At 46.4% G+C, this 24,353-nt stretch overlaps 1 protein-coding gene across 3 annotated transcripts in view; it reads right to left on the bottom strand.

The window, feature by feature from the left end:
* The window catches only part of Fry (FRY microtubule binding protein), a 390,417-nt gene that overhangs the window by 291,821 nt on the left and 74,243 nt on the right, over positions 1-24,353 (bottom strand). For 2 of the 3 annotated variants that reach the window (XM_050161914.1, XM_050161915.1), the window contains exon 1: positions 8,813-9,229. In XM_050161914.1, the coding sequence (XP_050017871.1) occupies positions 8,813-9,017 (205 nt within the window). In that variant the 5' untranslated portion in view covers positions 9,018-9,229. Of the gene's footprint in view, positions 1-8,812; positions 9,230-24,353 lie in introns of those variants that run through there. The other variant, XM_050161917.1, reaches the window with a different exon arrangement.

The raw sequence follows: 24,353 nt of genomic DNA, 5'->3' as shown, positions 1-24,353 counted from the left end.
TGGTGGCTCACAACCATCTCTGTTACGCCCTCTTGTGGCCTCCATGGGCACTGCATGCATGTGGTGCACAGACATGTACAAGCACCCCCCCCCACACACACACACACATAAAATAAAATAACTAAATCTTGAGGGGAAAAAGAATGGAAAGATATGCAGGAGAGCTTAGATCACATTGTCCATGATGCAACAAATGGAATGAGCAGCGTTTGGGTCAGACCCAATTAAGGCAGTGATTTCAGAACCATAACAATAGTTCTATACCTACGTATTTCCAGAGAGCTACATTCTGTGATATACCTAAACACACATCTATGCTCCACGAGGGAAGTAGCTTAAACCTGAGCCATGAACTGGAAGTCTTCTGCTTGTACTTGCTCCCAGTCAATCTCTTCAGAGGTGTAAAAATAGTTCTCCTTGTTTCTATGCAAATAAGTGATAAATAAAAAAAAAACCACCATAGTATCAGCATTTTGTTCTTCTTCAAGGTACCAGGTAGAAAGGCACCATTCAGTTTGGTTTCTTAAATAAATGAAAATAGAAAACAAAGTCAAAACTTTATTCCCTTAATACATTTGACAATGAGTAAATTTTGCTGACTAAGCAAAGCGGCTTCCTACTGAAGCCACTGGACCAGATAAGCAGGGCGTGGCGGGTGGCGTGGTGGTGACAGGGCTTATGACACGCCACGTGGTTTTCCCCTGGTCTGACAACTTCAGCTCGTCAGCGCGGGAAGCACTGGTGGGTGTTGTGGGGGCAGCACGGAGAAGGAGGCAAAGCCGCTGCCATCACGTCATTAGAGCAGGTGACCAGAGCAGCCTGAAATGACTGGACACAATCCCAGGAAACACCCTTGTAACAGTGAGTGTTTGTAAAGGGCCTGACCAAACTTTCCATTGTCCCCGCAGATGATACGGACATGCCACCTGGCGCACCCCTCTGTGGGGTGCTGAGATGACAAGCTCAGGTGAATACCCCGCGTCAGAGGTGGGGCCGGAACCGACTCAGATGGCAGAATATTTGGGTGAACACACTCCAGAACCCAACTCATATTAGGTTGCACTTATGAACCCAAATTCTACACAAAGCCTAGAGGTAAATTTACCCGATATTTTAGCTCAGATTTTGATTTAGGTCATGGTCATTGCATGAGGCCAAGTATAGAAATCCATGTATGAGGCTAGCCTCAAAATGTCTCGTAGTCAGGGACATTCTGGACCTGAAGTTTTGAAATGGGGATGTACAACTGGGAGCTGGGTATGGTGGTGCACACCTTTAATCCATGCATTCGGGAGGCAAAGGAAGGTGGATCGCTGTTAGTTTAAGGCCAGCCTGGTCTGCACGGTGAGTTCAGGTAAGCCAGGGCCACATAGTGAGACCCTGTCTCGAAACAAAACAAAACAAACAGCAACAACAACGACAACAACACAAACATTCAGCTTGCCCATCCCCACAGCCCCCTGAATGGAGAGGCCACCCATCGTAAGAGCATCCAGGAAATAGCTTGTTGCTATGCTTCTCATACCTACCCTGTTTCTTAAAACAAACCTCACACAGCAAGAGACGGGATAAAGCAGCTTATATAAGAAATGCCAAATGCTTATATTGTGTGTATGTGTGTGTGTGTGTGTGTGTGTATGCGTGTGTGTGTGTGTGTGTGTTGAATTGTGGATTTGAAAGAAAAAAATAACTCGCCTTGGAACTTTTTTTTTTTTTGAGACAGGGTCTTGTTATACAGTCAGCTAGTCTCAAACTTGCAATCCTTCTGCCTCTGCACCTCAAGGACCGGGATTAGAGACAGGCATTACCACATCTGGCTAGGAACTGGATTTTAACTTAAAAATGACAAGTGGTGTCAGCCAACAAGCTGGCACACGTGTCTAGTGTAATCCAGGCTCCCTGCCCCGAAGTCCTCATCAGAAACAACCAAGAGATACTGGGGCTGTTTCCCCCAACCAGATGGCTCCTTGCTTTTAGAGCATATGAGTGTAAAATCATTGTGGTATTTTAAAATCAAGACATAACTCTTTTGCTTAAAGTTTCTGAGTGAGCAGCCCGTTACACCTGGCATGGGACCCACCCTGTCTCCCAGGTGGAGGCTGCCAGGCTCAGCCAAAGGCCCATGGACATGAGCGACCAGCTCAGTCCACTCCCTATGTTTTCTCTTATTGAGCCTGGTCCCGTTGCTGGGGGCTCTGCTGCACAAGCTCTTTCAGATTTGGGGAGCAAATGGCCTTTCTGTCTTTTATGGAGGCAGAGACTCTCGATACCTTGCATACTATGACCCAAACGCCTCATCAAACACCCTAGGGGCAGTCTCTTTCAGCTCCCATCTCAGGGAGTTCAGTCCATAGTTTGAAATGACCAAATGTTGAATGGATGCCACTGAAGGCCAGAAGATGCAGTCCCTGTTTCAGTACAATCTCCGTTTCCAAGGCGTTTACACACAGACACCAAGTTAAAAGCCTCACAGCCAAGGAGGCAACTGGCACAGAGGGGATGAAAGATATCAGAGGAAGAATTCAAGGTGATTACAGAAGATGGATGGGTAGAGCTGGACCTTGTAGCCCACAAAGAGAACAGAGAAGTGGGCAGAAGGACTGTATGTGTGTGTGTGTGTCTGCATCTGTGTGCACTTGCATCTCTGCGTGTGTGTGCACATGCCTGCATCTATATCTGCATCTGTGTGTCTGCATCTGTATGTGTCTACATCTGTATGTGCCTGCATCTGTGTGTGTCCACATCTGTGTGTGTGTGACCGCATCTGTGTGTGTGCCTACATCTGTGTGTGCCTGTATATGTGTGTGTGCCTGCATCCCCGTGTGTATCTATATCTGTGTATGTGCCTGCATCTCTGTGTGTGTCTATAGCTGTGTGTGTGGCTGCATCGGTGTGTGTCTGCATTTGTGTGTGTCTACAGTTATGTGTGTGACCGCATCTGTGTGTGCCTGCATCTGTGTGTGTCTACAGTTATGTGTGTGACCGCATCTGTGTGTGTGCCTGTATATGTGTATGTGCCTGCATCAGGATGTGTGTCTCTACATCTCTGTGTGTGTCTACATCCCTGTGTGTGTCTGCATCCCTGTGTGTGTGTCTCTGCATCTGTGTGTATGTGTGTGTGTGCACCCCTGTGTGTGCCTGTATCTCTGTGTGTGTGTGCATCAGAGTGTGTATGAGTGTGTATGTGTGTGAGTAGCAATGAGGAGAGGCATTATAAGAACCAGGCTTCTGGATAGAGGCAGAGCACAGGAAGGAGGTCAGGAGCATTCAGTACAATCTGAGCCGACTGTATGTTTGCTGGAGGCAAACTGTGTGCCAGCTATTGTAACAAGCAACAGGCACACAACAGTTAACAAGACCCATACAATCCCTGAATCACCAGCTAGTGGGGGATTGACAGGTAAGACCCATCATTACAATACATTGAGATAGACACCATGAGATGGAGCAGCCCAAAGACGACTTGGACCCGCCCCGCAGAGGGGTCAGGAGGAGGCAGAGCTGCTCAGGTAGCAACTGGGTAGGTGGGGCCTATGCATGTGCCTAACCCTGGTAAAGCGAGCATGGGGAGCTGACGTCGGACCCTGGTGAAGCCTGTGTGGACACAAGGAGGCATGTGGGGAAGGGGCTGAGGTTAGTAGACAGATTTGACATTTTTTTAATTAAATTCTTATTTTAGATACTGACCAGTTTCCCCTCTTTCCTCTCCTCCCATCCCCCCCCCACCTCCCATCTACCTCCCACCCATTCCTCCTCCTGTTTCCATTCAGAAAGGGCCAGGCCTCCCATGGGAGTCAACACAGCCTGGCATATCAAGTTGAGGCAGGACCAACTCCCTCTTCGTCAAGATTGGGCGAGGCAACCCAGCATGGAGAATAGGTTCTCAAAAGCCAGTTCAAATGCCAGGGAAAGGTCCTGGTCCCACAACCGGGAGCCTCACAAACAGACCAAGCTACATGAGTGTCACACCCATGCAGAGGGCCTAGGTTGGTTCCACGCAGGCTCCCTAACTATTGGTCCAGAGATGTTGAGCTCACATGAGCACAGGTTAGCTCTCTGTGGGCTCCCCCATTATGACCTTGACTCCCTATGGCTTGTACAATCCCTCCCTCCCTCCCCCCACTCTGGTTTTTTGAGACATGCCTTTCTGTGTAGCTTCAGAGCCTCTCCTGGAACTCACTCTGTAGACCCCGCTGGCCTCGAACACATAGAGATCCGCCTGCCTCTGCCTCCCGAGTGCTGGGATTAAAGGCGTGCGCCACCACCGCCTGACCTCCTCCCTCTCTTTGACAGGACTCCCAGATTTCCATCTGGTGCTCGAGTGTGGATCTTAGCAGCCGCCTCCATCAGTTACTGGATGAATGCTCTCTGATGACAATTAGGGCAGTCAGTTCAGGCCCCCTCTCCACTATTGCTAGGAGTCTCAGCTGGGGTCATCCTCGTGGGTTCCTGAGAGTTTCCCTGGCACCAGATTTCTTGGAGAAAACAGATATTTCTTATACTTCTTGTTGGGTTTGAACTTTATCTAATAGAGTTAACACCCTAAGAACCCCTAAAGAATCATTAAGAAATAAAGCAGACTTGTTTTTAGATAGGTAACTACTTGCAGGTGAGATGGTCCCAGAGGCAAAATAGCTACAAACAGAAAGTAACGCAGGAGCTAGGCCCTTGAAGGCTTCTTTCCCGTTATGACGGAAGGGCTAAACGGGAAGTTTGTGAATGAACGAGCAATTGAATGAAATGAAGCCCTCCACCCTGAAGCACAGGGTGGGAGATGCGAGGCGGCTTTAGGGGGAGACGCAAGCTGGCTTCGGGAACAAGGGACTGGCCAGGAGTGCTGGAGGAACATGCGTGCTCTCAGCTCACACTTCTCATTAGACAAACTCTCAGCAGCCGACAGCAGAGGCCAGGGGAACACAGTCGGAAAGGCTGCGATGCTGCAGTCCGGAGTCCCACCTTAGCCCCAGTTTTGCCATTTACCAACTGTGGAAGACACCTTCACCCTCCCACCCTCATGCCCCGCCCCTTTATTATGTCTGTCGTTTCCATGTAAGTGCATAGCAACTTACACTAGGAAGAGTTGCCCCAAGTGGTGTGTGTTTGTGTTTGCGGGTGGCCTATAGGCACTGTGCTAGGATGGACAGTCAAAAATACTACTACATCACCCACCGTGGGGGAGGAGCTGGTGCCAGGCACAGGACAGTGGAGCCATAGTTGAACTGAGAAGAATGTAGAAACCAGATAGACTATGTGCTCAGACTTTGGCCAGGTGACTCTAACTTGTCTTGGTACCAAGGAGGCAGGGGTGGACAGAGTCCGTCTCCTAGTGCCGTACCCATAGGAGGAACTCTATGCAGAAATAGGCAGGAGCGAGCTGGGTCTAGTGACACAGACCTGTCAGCCCAGCTGCTCGGAAGACTGAGACAAAGATTAAAGATTCAAGGCAGGCCTGGCCTACAGTGATGTCAAGGGCGGACTGATCAACTTAGTGGACCTTGTCTCAAAATACAAAGCAAAAAGAGGCGGGGTGAAAGGGCCTACCAGCCCTTCCAGAGGACCCAAGCTCAGTTCCCAGCACCTATATCAGGGGTTTACAACCTCCTGTAACCCCAGCTTCAGAGGAGCTGACACCCTCTCTGGCCTCCATTGTCATCTGCCTGCATGCACACACATGTGCACATGTGCGTGCACACACACATACATACACACTCACATATACATATGCACGCACACACATACACATACATACATGCATGCACACATGCCCAAACACATACAAATAAAAAATAAAAATCTTTAAAAAGTTATAAAGAGGGCTGGAGGTACAGCTCAGTGGTAGGGTACTTGCCCAGAGCATGCATGAGGCGCTATGTTCAAAACTGCAAACACTAATAACCAAAACAACAACAACAAACCCACCAACCAAACAGCACACGGCCAGAGAGAAGCCCTAGCAGCCTATGAGGCAGCTGGAAGCACACACTGGCAGCCGAGGACACTGTAAGAACCACAGCCCGGCTCCTCAGGCTTCAGTGACCCTTTCACACTTTACCTTGCCAAAGCAGCTTCGTCAACTAAATGTCACATAAATGCCAAAAAGGGAAATATCCATAAAGTCCAGGGGAAGAGGCTGTGCCCATCCATCAGGGCCAGGTGACCGCACGGCAGGGCGAGGACCGTGGCTGCGGGCCCTGTGGAGTGGAGGCTGTGCAGGGGACACTGGGAGAAGGCGGAACAATGGCGCCAACCAACCAATGAAAGCAGAGACGAGGAAGAGCAGGTGACAGTAGAAGAAATAACTGAGAACATTCCCCTCCCAAAAAACTGACCCGACTGCTGTGGGTTTCAGGAAAACAAGGCCATTCTGAGCACTTGGTTCCTGGCCCAGTGTTCCATTGCTGTGAAGAGACACTCGGACCACAGAAACGCGGATAAAGGAAGTTATTTAATTGGGGCTGGCTTTCCGTGTCAAAGGTTTACTCCACTGTCGCGGTGGGGAGCATGGCGGGCAGACACGGTGTTGGAAGAGTAGCCTGAGTCTTTTACATCCACATCTGCAGGCGGCGGGAAGAGAGAAGAGCCTGGCTTGGGTTCTTGAAACCTCAAAGCCCAACTCCCACTTTCTCCAACAAGGTCAAAGCTTCTAATCCTTTCGAATAGGGCCACTCCCTAACTATTCAAAACGTGAGCCTACAGGGATCATTCTTATTCAAACCACCACGGTCACCACTGGGAAATCGTGGTGAGTCTGGGTCCAGAGATGGGTTTACCTTACACATCCAAATGCTGCCCCTTCCAGCAGTTTTTCATCTTATCCCTTCCTTCGTTCGCCAACACATCCAAAGGCTCATACCTTCTGGACCCTGCTAACCTTAGTCTTCTCATCTCCCACCAAAAGGGCAAATACCAGAGAAACATCAAGAAGAAACATCAAAGTAACAGCTCCACAAAAAGTATCTCTTTGGTGGTGGTGTGTGTGTGTGTGTGTGGTGTGTGCTGTGTATATGTGTGTGTATGTGGTGGTATGTGTAGGTGGTGTGTATATATGTGTGTATGGTGGTATGGGTGTGTATGTGTGTGTGGTGTTGTGTGTCTGTGCAGGTGGTGTGTGTATATGTATGCATGTGTGATGGTGTGTGTATGTGTATCTAGGTGGTTTGTGTCTGTGTGTAGGTGGTGTGTGTATGTGTGTCTAGGTGGTATGTGTGTATATTTGTGTGTGTATGTGTGTGTAGGTGGTGTGTGTGTATGGTGGTATATATGTATATGTGTATTGTGGTGTGTGTGTGTGTGTGGTGTGTGCTGTGTATATGTGTGTGTATGTGGTGGTATGTGTAGGTGGTGTGTATGTATGTGTGTGTATGGTGGTATGGGTGTGTATGTGTGTGTGTGGTGGTGTGTGTCTGTGTGTGTAGGTGGTGTATGTATGTGTGTATGTGTGATGGTGTGTGTATGTGTGTGCAGGTGGTATGTGTGTATATGTGTGTGTGGTGGTATGTGTCTGTGTGTGTAGGTGGTGTGTGTATGTGTGTCTAGGTGGTTTGTGTGTATATGTGTGTGTGTATGTGTGTGTAGGTGGTGTGTGTGTATGGTGGTATATATGTATATGTGGTGGTGTGTGTCTGTGTGTGTAAGTGGTATGTGTGTGTATGTGTGTGTGGTGTGTGTCTGTGTATGTGTGCGTTTATGGGGGGTTGTTGTAGGAACTCGGACTTGGATTTGATTCCCAGCACCTACGCTGTGTCTCACAACTCCTCATAAGTCGGTCCCAGGGGATCTGGAGCAGCCCCCTTCTGTTCTCCATAGTCACGAGGCACAAGAGCGATGCAGACATACATGAAGGCAAAACACTCATACACAAAAAAAATTTGGGGAGCTGCCCCGAGCTCCCCAAATCATTTTCCAGTTCATTGCCTAAATCAGTATGAAGCGTCAGCTACTAGGGAATTCGGTATAATCTTTATGAAATAACACTGGGCTGAATTATTCTCTCATTTTTTAACATAACACAGCTAGCCCTTGGCATTGCCACTAATTTTTTAAACATGCGACATAAATAAAACAACGAACGAGAACAAAAATGGCAGCTCCAGTTTCCCTAGAAATTCCAATGCAAATACTAAAATCAAGTCATGCAAATAATTGAAACTGCAGAGCTCACTTAGCTCGGGTGGGTGAGCAGTTAGGCTTCCCCGTGGCAGGTGGCTTCCGCTCTCTACACATCCGTAACAAACTCACCGCAGAACATCAAAGGCCAACATCAGGATCACTTATCAAGACCAAGATTCACGTTTCTCTGGTCACCTACTACGTTTTCTCCACTCCATTGCTGAATTGAGCCAGTGACTACAAGCGGTCGCAGGCTCTGCTGCAGGGTTGGAATTTGAAGCATGCACTGAGAACGCGCTGCTGTTGATTTCTGGTGCACACCAAACGTTAGCTCCACTCAACAATCCAATCTTGGGCATGAAACGCTACACAGAATTCTCAGGGTTGCAAGCGGAGCAGTGCCACAACCCATGGGTGCTAACAAGTCCAAACGGCACAGTTGTCTGTCCCCAACAGATCCTGGAAGGACTCACAACCAATCAGATCAAAGGAAAAAGACACAGCACTCTGAAAAGCAAAGACAATTTGAACTCCTCTAGAACAGAGGTGAAAGGTGGTTCTTCTGACTCCTTAGGGCCCTGCTTCTTTGGTACTCTCCACCCTCAAAAGTGCTCCAGATTAGTTTCAATTTGATTGTCTACATTACGTAATTTTTGTCTATTTCATTTTTTAACAGGAAAGCATGAATTCAAACAATTCCTACCTGGGAATATGGATGGTCTCTTTCTGGGGCGCCTCAGGTGAACAGGTTCCAAGTTTTTGATGTTTCTTTGAAGTCTTCCTTTATTGTGACTGCCGATGGGGAGCTCAGGTGGCAGGCTGCTCCGTCTTAACGATTTAAGCTCATTTGGAGATGAATTTAGCTTGTTCTTCGTTCTGGAATACAAATTGCTGTCATCAACGGCCATCGTAGTAGATTCATTGGAGAGTCGGAACAAAACTCCCCGAAGCCAAGCCCAGCGGCAGCCAGAGCCACCTCCAGCCCCGGCTCCCCAGTTTGCAGATTCTCATACTTGGCCCTATACTTGTTTGGGAAGCTTAGCAAGTTGGTGGGCGTGGGCTTGACCAGGTGTAGAATTACTAAGTAGCTCCTCCCTCTACAGTTAATAGCACAGGGGTGGGGCTGGAGGGGCAGGGGTGTCTCCAGAATAAATCATTAGGTGCTGGAGACTAGGGAATCAGAGCAGATGTGACACACAGGCTGTGCTCTGGCGAAGGACAGTAAAAGTGCTATCGAATGTGAGGTTTCTGTTTCATTGGTGTCCTTCTGTAACAGCCAACACGAGCCCGAGTAAGAATAAATGCCGATGCAAACTGTAAGTCTATTATAATCTCCCAGAATTTCCACAACACACCTTTTTTTTTTTTTTTTTACTAGTTTGGGGAAGTATTTTTACACTTCTATCTTTGTGAGATTCAAACTACACACTCCAACACATCCTCCTTGATTTATATTTGGCTGGCGGCCAACTCAAGCTGGCTTAGAAGAGGGAGATGAGAGATCGGCAGCTGTGACCAGGAAGGAACCGGTTGTGGGCGTGTGCGGTCAGCCTGCAGTGCCGGGAAGCCTGGATTGCCCTGACCCACCCTTCCATCCTGTGTTCCACCTGGCAGATGGCTTCTCCAGAAGTCCAGGAAGCCCGGCTGGAGAGTCAGAGGTCTAGAAAACAGGCTTCAACCCCAGCAGTGATGGAGGCCTCCATTCAGCAGACCACAGGCACACGCTGATTTTGCTGGGTGCTGCCCGACTTCCCACTAAAATGCTCCTAGGGGTCAGGAGTCTGAGAATATCCAGCTTCTTATCCAGGCCCTAGAGCTGTGTCCATCAGCAAAATCTATGTGCATGCCTACCTGTTGTGCACACATAGATACACAGCCAAACCACACACACACACACCCACACACCCACACACACACACACCCACACACACACCTCTACCTCACATGATGTTCTGGCTGCATGCAGTGTGAGTCAAAAGATGAAGTAATTGATCAACTGATCTCTCTGTCTCTCTCTCTCTCTCCCCATCTGAGCTGTGTGTGTCAGGGATCAGTAGACACAAGGATCACAAATGATCTGATGATTCAGAAATCCCAGCTCGCACTGGTTTCTCAAATACCAAGTAGGGTGTATCACTAGTTGGCTGTTGGATTTCTTTACCTCACCCAGGACACACCACCACTCTGATGGAGGCTTTATTCATTCTCCTGCGTTCTCCTCCTGCCCTTTTTGGAAACAGGACTTCAAACGGTGACAGGTTTTGTGAAGGGAAACATATTTTCCCCAAGTTCATCCAGTTTAGAGTTGCCGTTTTGACCTAGCGACTGGATTTGTAAGATCATTATTTTGTTAACCAATGCTGAAAGTTGCCTGCGTGGCATCCCACCTAGGACTTAGAACTCTTTTGGCAAACAGAAACGTAGCCTGAGCCTCAAGGGCTGGGGTATGGCTCGGTGGCAGAGTACTTGCCTGACATGCCTGAAGTCCTGGCTGCAGACCAGTACTGCTGGCGCGGAGGGGCGGGGAAGGAGCAAGCATCTTCAGATCTTAACATGGTGGTTTGGTAAGAGAAAACACAGATCCCACACCCCGAACACCAAGAAGAATGTTTCATTTCTAAGTGTGTAGTGAAGTCTTGGCGCACAAAGGCTTGAAAATTAACACAGAAACAAGGTAACACACAGGCTCAGGATGTTCTGACAGGTTCTCTGCAACTCAGTATTTCTGTGAGGCTAAATGTGAAGGGATGTGGGGATGAAATCAGAGTCTAAGGAAAGCGGAGTCTATCACACGTGCATCAAGGGCTGCTTGTGTGCGCACATCACTTGCCTTCATCCTTAAGATGCAGATGCTCGGTATACAGGCATCTGAACCACATTCCAAGGGTCACTGTGTCCTTACTGACTGAGTGTTTAACACTAGCCATGCCCTGGACTAAGCCTTTGGCGTGTACTGGCTTTTCACTGATTCCTCCCAATGACATGTTTTACAGATGGGCACCCCGAGACACAAAGTCTAACATCCTAGAGCTGCAGGAGAAGATCTGGAGTTCTTGAAAATCACATGACTAAGCGGGGCGGTGGTGGCGCACACCTTTCATCCCAGCACAGGGCAGACAGAGGCAGGTGGATCTCTATGAGTTCGAGGCCAACCTGATCTACAAGTGCTAAGTCCAGAACAGGCTCCAAAGCTACAGAAAAACCCTGTCTCGAAAAACCAAAAACCAAACCAAACCAAACCAAACAAACCCCCCCCCCACACGACTATGCTCACATGCTGTGCTGTTAGTGCACCTGACACCAATGCTCTCTATGGTTCCCTAGGACAGTTCTTGGTTCAAAGCAGAGTCTCACAACTGCAGGCCTGAGGCAGGACTTGCTCAGCTGACTAACCTGCTCTCAGAGCCAAAGAAGTCAAATGAGGAAAGTCAAAGTAGACTTGAGACTGTTACTGGTGTTTGTTGGGAAATATTTTCCATGCCATCAATAGTTCTGCGAAAAAAAAGTGTTCACATTAAAATAAAATTATGTTTTCCCATGACTGAAATTATCAGACATAATAATAATTAAAGCAAAAGAGGCAAGATGGAGAGACGGCTCTGCGGCTAAGGTGCTTGTTGCTCTTGCAGGGCGCCCAGGTTTGGGTCTCGGCACCAGCATGGAAGCTCCCAACCCCGGTTGCACAGGATCTGATGCCTGATTCTGACCTTCATCGGCCCCAGGCGTGCACATGGTGCACACAGAGACAAGCAGGTAAGGCGCTCATATATAAAATACAACAAAGATATCTAATAAAAGAAAAAAAGCCATGTTTTGGGGTGGGGGCATGAGGAAGGTTGGAGGGGAGGGAGAAAGAGGAAAATGATGTAAGGATAGCACAGATATGAGATTTAAAAATGGATTTAATTAAAAAAGGAATTATTAAAGTCCTAACAAAAGTGCTATTCTATTCCTGCGGTATCCCAGATGTCCCAATTCTTAGAAAATTTAAAGAATGGGGGAGAGGGATATAAGGATTCATAGTACACCACATACAACTTCCTTCCTGCCTGTCACTTCCCCTGAAAGTGAAACAGACAGACAAGAATCTTAATCAAGACGATTTCTTAAGGGGGAAGTGGCTACATCCTGAAATTGCTATCATTAAAGTTTTAGAGCATTGCGAATGAAAATACTTTTATTTATTCAAAACTGAAATTAAATCTGCGAACACACACACACAGATCCTTTTGAAATATTTAAATTGTATGCTATGAATGGCAGTCAGCCAAAGAAAATTTAGTTTGTTTTATTTAAATGCAAATATTCCCAAGTTAGGATACTAAGTCTGACTTCCTGTTATACAAGAGGCAAAAGTGAAATTTTACCTTTCTTTTTCTTTGTTTTCTAGTGTTGGAAGCAGGACCAGCACCTTACGCTTTTTAGACAAGCTGTCTACCCGTGTGCCCAGATGAAACCACTGATCGTTTATTTTCGCAGGCGGCTAACAGAATGAAGGTGCTAGGCACCAGGCTGAAGGAAACCCAAGTAATTACAAATTACTAATTGTAATTATAAGTAATTATAGATAAATGCTTATCTATAAAGTATAAAATTGGATATTTTCATTATAACGACCATTGTATTTTAAGCGGCTCCATAATTCTATGAATCAAACAGACAGATATTTTTTGAATGACCCTAATTCCTAGGCATTAAGATGCTGTGTATTTTATGTATTAAATGTCTCGGCCGTTCCTACAAACAGTTTGCTCTTTCCTCCCAGCTTTTGTTCCTCTTAGAAAGTTCCGAGGGCTGGCACATAGTCACTTCCTCAGCTTGCGGTCATGAACTCTGGTGAGTTCTGCAGCCTTGAAACAGCATTCCTGGATGATGTTGTCCCGCGTGAGAAGGCTGTAACTACCGAAAGTGGCACTTGACAGTGTCACCTCCCTTCTTGGCCGCCTCCTAGAATCAGTCCCCACAGGTCCCCTAGGCCTTTCCCAGCTCGTCTCTGAGTCTTGCTGGCCCAGCGCTCACGCACATTTGCAAATATTTCCGATTGCTTAGCTCTTCATTGAACTTTTTAATCTTAAAATATTTATTTATTTATTTATTTATTTATTTATTTATTTATTGTGTATACAATATTCTGTCTGTGTGTATGTCTACAGGCCAGAAGAGGGCACCAGATCTCATTCCAGATGGTTGTGAGCCACCATGTGGTTGCCGGGAATTGAACTCAGGACCTTTGGAAGAGCAGGCAATGCTCTTAACCACTGAGCCATCTCTCCAGCCCCCTTCATTGTACTTTTTAAACAGAGCTAACAATGAACATGGGAATAATAAAAATCGCCTGGTCACGTGGCCCCTCTGAGTCCTTCCTACAAAAGTCACCAGCCACCTCTTGGGACCAGGACAAAGACAATTGTGCCCAATGTATTATCTATGTTGTGATTATGGCCAAAGACATCGTTTCTCAGTTCCTAAAAATGTAATGATGATGGGGTTGGAGAGATGGCTTAGCGATTTTGAGGTTTGGGTGCTTGCTGCTCTTGCAGAGAACCTGGGGTTGCTTCCCAGTGCCCATGTCAGGCAACTTATAGCCGCCATAACTCCAAGCGCCCAGTGCCTGTGGCCTTCATGGGTACCTGCACTAATATGCACATAACCCCACACGCCCACACATGTTGTGGGATATTTGTACACTGTGTAAAGGCGTGCTCACTGTGATTGGTATAATAAAAGCTGAATGGCCAATAGCTAAGCAGGAGGTATAGATGGGACTTCCTGGAAGAGAAAGGAAGTAGGAGGAGCCCAGGAAGGGAGATGCAGGGAGACAGGAGAGAGTCAGACATACAGAATGATAAAAAGGTGAAAAGTCACATGGTAAAAACATAGATTAATAAAAACAGGTTAATTTAAGTTATAAGGACTAGTTGAGACAAGCCTAAGCTAGGTCAAGCTTTCATAATTAATAAGTCTCTGGGTTGTTATTCAGGTACAGAGAAAGACTTGCTTCACACATACACACAAGCCCCAAACTGTAATGAAGATGTTTGGGAGACCTCTCACAACAATTAGAAAAAATGCTAGAAGCTTAATGCTAAAATCCTCTTCTCTTCTGGGCTGCTCTCATGCCACTATCTAGTCAATCCTAATTCGGTTCTCTTCTGCCTAAATTCTCCAGGGGCTCTTAACTGTCTGTCTCCCAGGGACAGGAAAGTGCAGCTGCATCCCAGGGCATGGGCTTAGCATGCGGGAGGCTCTGGGTTCAAACCTAATACTGTTATAACAAAAATACATGCTCGTTTTCCCTCTTAGGCATGCCCGTTTATTAAACACCTACCGTCTGGTGCCATGCGAAGTCCAAGCTCTCTACGCCTATGCATAAGTAACAATTAGCAGGGGAACAGATCTGAGACAAGGGACGGAGAGAGGGGGAATCTCTGGGGCTTGCAGGCCGCCATCTAGCTTCAGGCTCAGCAGGAAACCCTGCCTCAAAGGAATAGGTGGATAGTGACAGAGCGGGACACCTGATGTCCTCCTCTGGTCTCTGAACTCATGTGTGGATGTGCACACCTACGCACACATGTGCACATACCACACAGACACATGTGCACATACCACATGCCTACACACAGAATGTTTTGTGATTGTGTCAGCACAGAGTATATATGAATACATAATATACATATGAATAATGCATATATATGAACAACATGTTGTTCCTAAACACAGACTGTTTTTCACACGGCACTCAGGCCAGATGAGGCCACCAGCACAGAGGAGCTGGAGATGGTTTAAAGCTATGGGAGGGTGTGTGTAGCCTAATCTAAACACTATGCTATTTTTTATAAGGGACCCGAGCATCTTTGGGTTTGGGAGCTAATTTCCCGAGTGATAACCATATAGGTAATCTCACAAACATGATGGGGCCTTTCATTAAGCAAAATACAGACATTGGCAAAATGAGGTATTGAGAGAGTCCAGAGAACAGGGGCTGGCAGAAAAATAACCACGTGACTCCATGCTTAATATATATGTATATACATAAAATATATATCAAACACTTTATTTGTATGCCTGCATAAAATTACATATATATTCAATGCTTTATTTAGATGTTTCTCTCTCTGTATGTTATGTGTATGGGTACCCACAGAAGCCAAAAGAGGGTTCCGGATCCCCTGAAGCTTCCGTGATGGGTAGGTGTGAGTCCCTCTGTAAGTGCTGGGAACCCAATTTGTGACCTCTGGAAGAGCAGCAAGAGCTCTCAACCATTGCGGCACCTCTGCAGTCCCTATAATATATGTTTCAAACGGCAGCAGCATTTGGACATGTAGAAAATAACAACTTTTAAAAGTATTCCATAATAAAAAGCTGGCACTGACCTCTTAAAAGAAACTTGTAATTCTTTTTTTTAAATTTTTTTAATATTTATTTATTATGTATATAACATTCTGCTTCCATGTATGCCCACATGCCAGAGGAGGGCGCCAGACCTCTTTACAGATGGTTGTGAGCCACCATGTGGTTGCTGGGAATTGAACTCAGGAACTTTGGAAGAGCAGGCAATGCTCTTAACCACTGAGCCATCTCTCCAGCCCAGAAACTTGTAATTCTTAACGAAATATATAAAGACATTTAAAGAAATTTTTAGTTCTCGTCCATAACCGCACTCTTGAGCCATGTTTGTCTGCGAAGCTGACGGGAATGACAAGGCACCCTCTTACAGGGGTTTAAATGCCATGCATGCGTTTATGATGCCACCCACGCACAGAGAACAAATGCTCCTGGACCAGCTCTTCCTGGCATGCAACCCAACTTATTGTACCTGCATTTTTCCCCCTCATTCAATTTTGTAAGTTTCAGCAAAATGGCAGGAACTGTCTGGCCTTTTCTCAAGCTAAGGAAAGGGCTAAAGGGACAGTTTTGGAGGGTGGAGATTCCTTTAAAAATCTGGTGTAACATAAACAAACCATAGTTTACCCCAATCCACTCACATGGGCCTGGCCAGGAAAAGACCAATAGTTTATGTCTTAATTTTCTGCTAAGCAGTTGGAGCTGATTTGCACTCCGAAAGCAACTAAATATTTTGAGATATCTTTGCCCTAGTAAAATTTTTAGTCCTGGGAAAGGTGTTTTCCAAAACTAGAGTGGTGAGTGACTGCTGTCACCGAGCTGGCGGGAACACCAGTGGCCTGTCATCACAGTTACTGTCACTGACGATTAGCGTTTCTCCTGCGTGCCCATGGCAGCTCAACCTGAGCCCTCCCTGACAGTCTGCACAGGATTCAAGTTCCCTGCATTCAACTGCATCCGACCCATTTCTGGGTCAAAGGTCAGCTTTTTCTGAAGTGTCGCTTTTAGGCAGCAGTGGCCGAGTTTCTGGATCTCTGACTTGACAGAAGCATATCACTGTTGCTAGGTAACAAAAACCAGAGAGCTTGGACTACTGTCACCAGATGAGGCACCCTCTTGTGACTGGTGTCCCCACCCTTGTGGCTCCCCACAGGCCTGACCTCTCTGACTTGAATTCCTCATACATTCCTGGGCCTGTCCTGGAACTAGCTCTTGTAGACCAGGCTGGTCTCGAACTCACAGAGATCCGCCTGCCTCTGCCTCCCAAGTGCTGGGATTAAAGGCTTGTGCCACCACTGCCAGGCACACATTCCATTTTTGACATGGCTTCTTTGATCCATCATACCTTGGTAAACCACCCCTGCTAGCTTCCTTCCTGCTTTAAAACACATCTCAACGTTGGGCAGGACACCTCTGACATGCCAACGAAGATGCTGGCCAGGCCAGAGAGTCGACGGCTGACGTAAGCACCACATTTATCTTCACAGGACGTGGCCACGGTTCTGCTAAAGCTCCTTCAACACCTAACGTGGTACACGGGGACCTTGCCAATCCTGGGCTTTAGCAAATGGCTCAGCAATGCTTTCATATTATCCCCACTTGAGTTAATCTGTATATTTCCATCGTTTTTATTCAGACTTAAAAACCGAAACTTACACATTTGGCTCTGGATGGACACACAGATCCTTGTTTACTAGGCCCAAGTCATTAAGGATCTGGAGTCTTGATTTTACGATCCCAAGCATGGAAGCCAGCTTGCTTTCCCATCAATGCCTGTTGGAGTCTAGTAAGTGATGGTTGGAACGTTCAGATGACAGATGTCATTGGCACATAAAACATAATAACAACATGGACACACACAAGTGCTAGGTGGCTGTGTCTGGCAACTTAAGTGGTACCCTTTCTCATTACTTTATACATGTTATCTGATTGGACAGTCGATGTTCCTAATCAGGATACTCACCAAAGGAACCTCCCCAGCCTGATGCGAGGCCGGGCATGGAAAACCTGCAGGTGCAGCCCAGCTGGAGGGAGCTCATGAGACCATGAACCCACATGAGAAATTGTCAGTAATGGCAGGCAAGCCTAGTTTCCCTTGAACTTCAGAGTCCAAAAAAGATTGTTTCCCCCCTTTTACGCTTGGCTTTCCAATGCCATCTGTACTCTCTGTGTCTGTCTCCTCTAGCCCTTGTTCCTAATCACTGCACACAGAGCACCGCTACGCCCCCTACTGTTCGACTAGAGGAAGCTGCAGAGCATGTGAGAAACTTCAAGAGATGTCCTTGCAGAACAGAGAATTCCATGCTCCTTGTCAAGTGTTGAAAAGAATACCATCTAGATGGGCACAACTTTAATCCCAGCACTTGGTTAGGGGTGGGGTAGAGGCAGGAGGATCTCTGTGAGTCTGAGACCAGCCTGGTCTACAGAGTGAGTTCAGGACAGCCACGGCTACATAGAAAGACCATGTCTGGAAAAAAAAAACAAAAAACAAAAAACAAACAGACAAAACAAAAAAGAAAAAAAAAAAAAAGGAAAAAAGCACCATCATTTTATTTTTGTCTCTGCCCAGAATTAAGTTCCGTGTCAGAATCTGAACACACCATGTATTGTGGCATGTGGTCCGTTCTCTGCCCATTCCTGAATCCCAGCATCAAGCAGCTTGTTCAGAGCTGGGAACCCCCCTTCTAAGAAGAAGGGCCTTAGTAAATGCTCACCTTCGATTCTCTCAGAACGTTTATCTCGGGTGAGTCCACCTATCCATCTTCTCTTTTCCCCTTTTCTAGACAAAATGAGGATTTAGTTTACGTCATATCCTAGAAGCCAGGGAAGGGTCATAGCAAACCATGTAAACCAAACCAGTCTTTTCCACTCTTGTAAAACACAACTCTAAATGCATATTATAAATTCACAGTGACTAATTGAGGTAAGAACCTACAGTGACTCTAGAAGTATGGCTGGTGCTGGTGTTTGTACCCTCGTCACGATGCCTGCTCGCCATTAATATTCTGTCCTATTAGTCCCACTGGACCACAGTGTAGGAGATGAGTGATACTTTATGGTAGTTAGACCAAAAACATCCAGAGGTAAGATCATTGAGCTGTCTCTTCCGATTTTTAAAAGAAACGCATGTTTTGTTTTTTTATCAGCATATTTGAAAAGCATGATGAAGTCAAGAAATGAAAAAGAAGCAGAAAAAAGAAATCTCACAGTCTTAGCAACAAAGGCATGCACCGTCGATGTTTTGACATCTCTGCTTTCCCACTGCACTTTGCCTGGCCATCTGTTACCCACCCAAGTCCAACCCCAGAGCCGTCCTCGGCCCCGGAGGAGCTGCTGCCTCCCTGTGAAGTGTCTCTCGTGGCCGGGAGGAGCCAACGGAGCTGCTATCAGCCACTGAGTGAAGTAAGCGAGAGAGGATGTGCCGGGGTCAAAAGCCAGGAAAGAAACGGGTGAGGCAAATCTCAGCGGTAGAGTGTTCTCCTGGCATACATGAAGCCCTGGACTTGACCTCATTAGCACTGCAAAATGGATAAAATATTAATAAAAACTAAATTGGATGTTAATTATTCGAATTTATGAGGAGGCAGAGGCAAACGGACAGTGGAAGACACTATGAAAATTGGGGTAGATATCCTTCCCCCAAAGGAACAATAAATCTCAAGACCTGGGACTCATGACTCGGAAGGAACGGCAGTCCATACATTTATCTTGTCTTTACCTCATCTTTCTCTGTTCATTATTAACATGCTTACTTAAAGATAGGGATTCACTGTGTAGCCTAGGCAGACCTGGAACTGACTATGTGGTCTAGGGTGTCTCTTCCTCCTGAGCACAGGGAATACAGGACCACACCCAGCTAACCTATCCTCCCATTTACAAGAGAAACTTGTCGCCCAGGCTCTTATGATAAAATCGACTCATTTGTAAATATTATCATTAAGATTTTTAAGAAACATTGTATGGAGCAAACCCTCCAAATGGTGTACTTGTTCAGGTTCTGTCTTTGTCCTGCAGTCACAAAGAAAGGTTTCCACCAAAGGTCTCGAGTCAGAGTAACAGAGCACCAGGCAAAACGCCAGGCTAAAGCTTCATTTCTCATTATTTTTGCTGTTGTATATGTGTTTTGTTTTGTTCGGGACAGGGTCTTGCTATATAGTCTTAGTTGGTGATTTGGAGCTTGCTCTATAGTCCTGGCTACTTCGTAACTGTAATTTTGCTACTGTTATGACTGGTTATGTAAAAATCTGATATGTGACTCCAATGGGGTCACGACCCACAGGTTGAGAACTACCGCTTTAGCTCTTCTGCAAATCCAACATTTGCAGACAGCTTCCTTTTCCTAGTAGCCACTTGAACCTTGCTGGGGGAGCTAGCAATAGGCTTTGAGGTGTGCCTTCAATTCTCGTATTCTGTTCTTGGGGTCCCTAGTTCCCTACAGGTCACTTAACACATAACCAACAACCCTACCCTGTGAACAGGTAGACTTAGGGAAATAGTATCACACAATTTAGATGAGCCTCAGGAGTCCCACAGAACCCAAAGAGCTGGTCTTGTAATTTATACAGGTGGGTAAAGAAATACTTTCCTTCTCCCTACCCTGAATCCTTTGTTGCAAACAGGCCCATGAAGTCAAGATACAATGTATACTTTTTGACCAATCATCCTCAGAGCTGGCAGACGCCTAGAAATCAACAAGGATCTCATTAAGTCAGTAATCGCTGGGCTCTACACAAACCTGTATTTTTCTTGTTGTTGAACAAGTTTGTCCACAAAGGATCAACTCTTACGCCACCCCTAGGAAATGTTATCCCATTAGGGAGGCCGGTTTTTTTCCATCGGCGAGTGCTTGTGTCCCTATTGGAGCCTCTGCAAGGACACGGAGGTGACACGTCATTTCCTAAAAACTATCTTGCGGTTTCCCAGTTTTCCATAATGATTCCTCTCCAAACACCTGGGCTCAAGCTTTTACATGTTTTTGTCAGGCTTTTGTTTACCATTAGGATTAGCTGGCCTCTCTAAATTGAGAGATAATGCTTCAAAAGTTTATGATTCTGGGATAAATAGAAACCCTTAAAAATTGAAGAACTTTGAAAAATCCAGTGTGCTGGAAAGATGGCTCAGTGGTTAAGAGCACATACTGCTTGTCCAGAGGACCTGGGTTCAATTCCCAGGACCCTGTCACTCCATCTCTAGGAGAGCTGAAACCCTGCTCTGTCCTCTGGAGACACGTGCACACACACACACATCCCTACATACACAAACACATCACAAGGACACACACACGTCCCCACATAATACACACATACCACATACATACACATCCTCACATACACACACATTCTCACATATACACACATACCACATGGACACACACACACATACCACATAGAAATATACACACATACCACATACACACACATACCACACAGACATACACACATCCTCACATACACTCACATACCACACAGAAATATACACACATACCACATACACACATACACATACTTAAAAATAAATCTTTATAAACACCTTAAAAATAAGCAAATTGAGTTTCAAAATGCATGTTTTAAACAAAACTGAATATCATATTTGTCAAATGTTCAGAATGTTTATTCTTCAAGAGCTGGAGATGTGACTCAGGACAGCACTTGCCTAGCACGTACGAGGCCCTCACTTCACTTCTCAGCCAGGCGATTCATAAATAAGCTAGCCAACTGATTAAGAGGAAGAGCTTCCAAGTATTTTAACAGACTCACAGAAATATTTATCCATTACTGATTTCAGGAGAAGCAGATGAGAAATATAATTCATTAAATATTTATTTATTTATTTATTAAAGATTTCTGCCTCTTCCCCTCCACCGCCTCCTATATCCCTCCCCCTCCCCCAGTTAAGTCCCCCTCCCTCATCAGCCCGAAGAGCAGTCCGGGTTCCCTGCATTAAATAGTTTTAAAAGTTCTCTGTATATATCAACCATACTTAATACAAAAGTTTCTTACAATGTTTGGAAAGTACCACACCCCAGAATATACAGAAGGGCACAGGACGCTTCTCTTCCCCAGAAGATATCTGTGATGTAATTTCTACTTTAAAACTTAGGTCATGGCGCAAGCCTTTAATCCCAGCACAGAAGGCAGAGGCAGGTGGCCAGCTTGATCTACAAATCAAATTCCAGCACAGCCAGAACTGTTGCACAGAGAAACCCTGTCTCGAAAAAACAACAACCACAACCACAGCAACAACAAAACAAAATAAACAACAAAACCAACAAAACACACACACACCTCCCCCCCAAAAAACAAAAACTTTAAAATAATCCTACTAGATGCGAGTATTTAAAAGGAAAAGGATGTCGCCACGTCAATTTTCGTAGACGCAAATCAGCAGGATGCGGCGAGCACAGCAGACACATGTCAGAGCCTCTGGTGGGCTAATGCGACTTTAGTCACTACCAGAAGATGCAGGGGGCTCCGGTACTTCTGAACGGTTGCTTGTCTTCCCTTCATATCTTGCCATTGTCAAGAGTTTTCCTTGGCTAGAGAGATGGCTCAGCAAGAAAGAGCACTGACTGCTCTTGGAGAGAACCCTGTTCCAGTTTCCATCTCCCACATGGCAGCTCATGATCATCTATAACCCCAGTTTCAGGGATCTCAAGCCTTCTTCTGGCCTCTGTGGGCACTGCACACACATGATGCACATACATACAGGTAGGCAAAACAGCCACACCACAGAAATAAAGACAAGGACCGGAGGGTGTAATTTTCTCTATAATTTTAAAGAGCAAGCGATGTATGACTTTTGCTTCACGTTGGTTTTGCCCACATTGTTTGCAATTACTCTCCACCTCAGCTTGGTCTTACTCTGCAGCCTAGGCTGTGCTAGACTCATTATTTAGACCCACGCTGGTCTCAAACTCATAGTAATCCCCCTGTCTCTCACATACTGGGAGTATAGGCACGAGTCAGCATGACTCACACAGACACTTCATCTTCTTCTAAAAAAATGTGTTTTCTTCTTGTAAATTACACGTTGGGTGTGTGTCTGTGTAGGCACACACGCATATGAATGCAGTACCTACAGAGGCCAGCAGAGGGCATCAAATGCCCTGGGTCTGGAGTTACAGGTGATTGTGAGCTGCTCAACATGAGGGCTGGGAACTGAACTCAGGACCTCTGGAAGAACGGTCAGTGGTCAGTGCTGTTAACCTCTGAGCCATATCTCCAGCCCCACAAATACATCTTCTGATGCAAGTTTTCATACAATATTTCGTATTACTCATTAGCAAGGGTGAGGTCAGTGCACATGCATGCACCGTAGCTACATGTCTATTTTTGTCCATGTTTATAGAACCTTGGATTTTTAAGTAGGTGTTAAATGGCCCAAAGTTAATAGGCCTCTATATTATCAGTCTCAAATTTTAAATACACATAATTCTCAAGTCCATGTTAGTGCCTCAAACACATGCTCCTACATGCAGTTACTGAGCAGAGGACCTAGGCACACAGGAACCCCAGCTTTAACCTTCCGGAACTGGAATCTTCATGACCTCGGCATTGCTGGCACTTTCTTGGTCCCCTGCATTTTTTATTTGGGAAATCACTTGACACTTCCTCCTATATCCCACTACATATATCCACAGCCAGACGTCAGCAATTACTACTCTCAGAATTCATGGCGTCCTCCTCCCAACACAAGGCTCCTTTAGCCTCTGCCTGGATTTGTCAACAGTTTTTGCAGCTCCTCTGCCTCTCAGGCAAGCCCATCCTCAGTGCTGGTGTCAAGTGACAATCTCTGAAAGGCAAGTGAAAGCCCATTCATTCTGTGCAGGTAGAGATGAATGGCTCCCCACAGCCTACTGCTGGGCCAGCTCCATCCTCACCCTGGTGGAGCCAGACTTCCTCTGGGACCCCTTGGCTCCTCACCCTCCTTTCTTCCCTGCCTGCAGTGAACTGGACTGCAGCTGTTGACCCTTGAGTGCTCCCCACTCCACCTCTTCCTGGAGCCCAGCTCACTCCCTCATTCCCAGCCCCCTGCCTTGTTGGGCCCCACCCCACCACTTCCCAGTTTCAAAGAAGCATTTCTGGCTCTCTCCAGCCCCTCTATGGCCCTACCTCATGCTGTACAGCCAGGTGTCCTGATGCTGTTTTCCTGGGCCATTTTATAGTCCTTTGCTTGTCACTGTCCCTTGCTGGGCTAGCTTACTGGTTCTTGTGTTCCTAGAGTCTAGCATATCTCCCCTATTCAGTACATGTTTGCTGAAGGCACACCCTTCTGACCAGTGCGTTCATGTACAGGGAATCAAGGTAGACACAAGAGAACAGTGTCTGCAGAGCCCTGGAAAGTTCTAGGAACAGGATGAGACTTTGTCTTCATATACGTAAACGAATATAAGCACCTAGCCAGTTGACATCATCAGCAGACAGGCCGCTGGTCAAAAGAGAGTTCAAGGCCAGCTGAAATATTTAGGTCAAAAACTAAGAGGCAGGGAGAAGCCCGGACACTTCCCTCCGACCTCCTGAGGCTGGTCTCTAGTCACAAAAGGCTCTAAGGTGAATTCCAACAGCAGCTTTGGTCATGTTTCAAAACATGAGTTCAAAGTGCTTCTTCTTCTTTTTTTTTAAATTCCTACTTCAGAGGAAAAATAAAAGGGGAAAAACAACAGGAAGTGGAGTCAGCGCTGTCCTATTTCATGGACATTTCTAGGCCCTGGATAATGACAATAGCTTCGGACAAGGACAACAGCCCATGCCAAGGGGAAAGCGAAGGATAAGACCTTCAGCAGCAGGAGGAAGGGGGCAGGAGGTGAAGGGACACCTGTGGCCAAGTTTACTGACTGCCACTGAGTGCTGCCCCCCCCCCCCCCCCCCCCCCCCCCCCCCCCCCCCCCCCCCCCCCCCCCC

This window comes from Alexandromys fortis, unplaced genomic scaffold (genome assembly GCF_014885135.2).
Source record: "Alexandromys fortis isolate MF-2015 unplaced genomic scaffold, M_Fortis_MF-2015_v1.1 scaffold_118, whole genome shotgun sequence".
In the NCBI taxonomy this organism is placed as follows: domain Eukaryota; kingdom Metazoa; phylum Chordata; class Mammalia; order Rodentia; family Cricetidae; genus Alexandromys; species Alexandromys fortis.
This window is presented reverse-complemented; position numbering and strand designations above follow the sequence as displayed.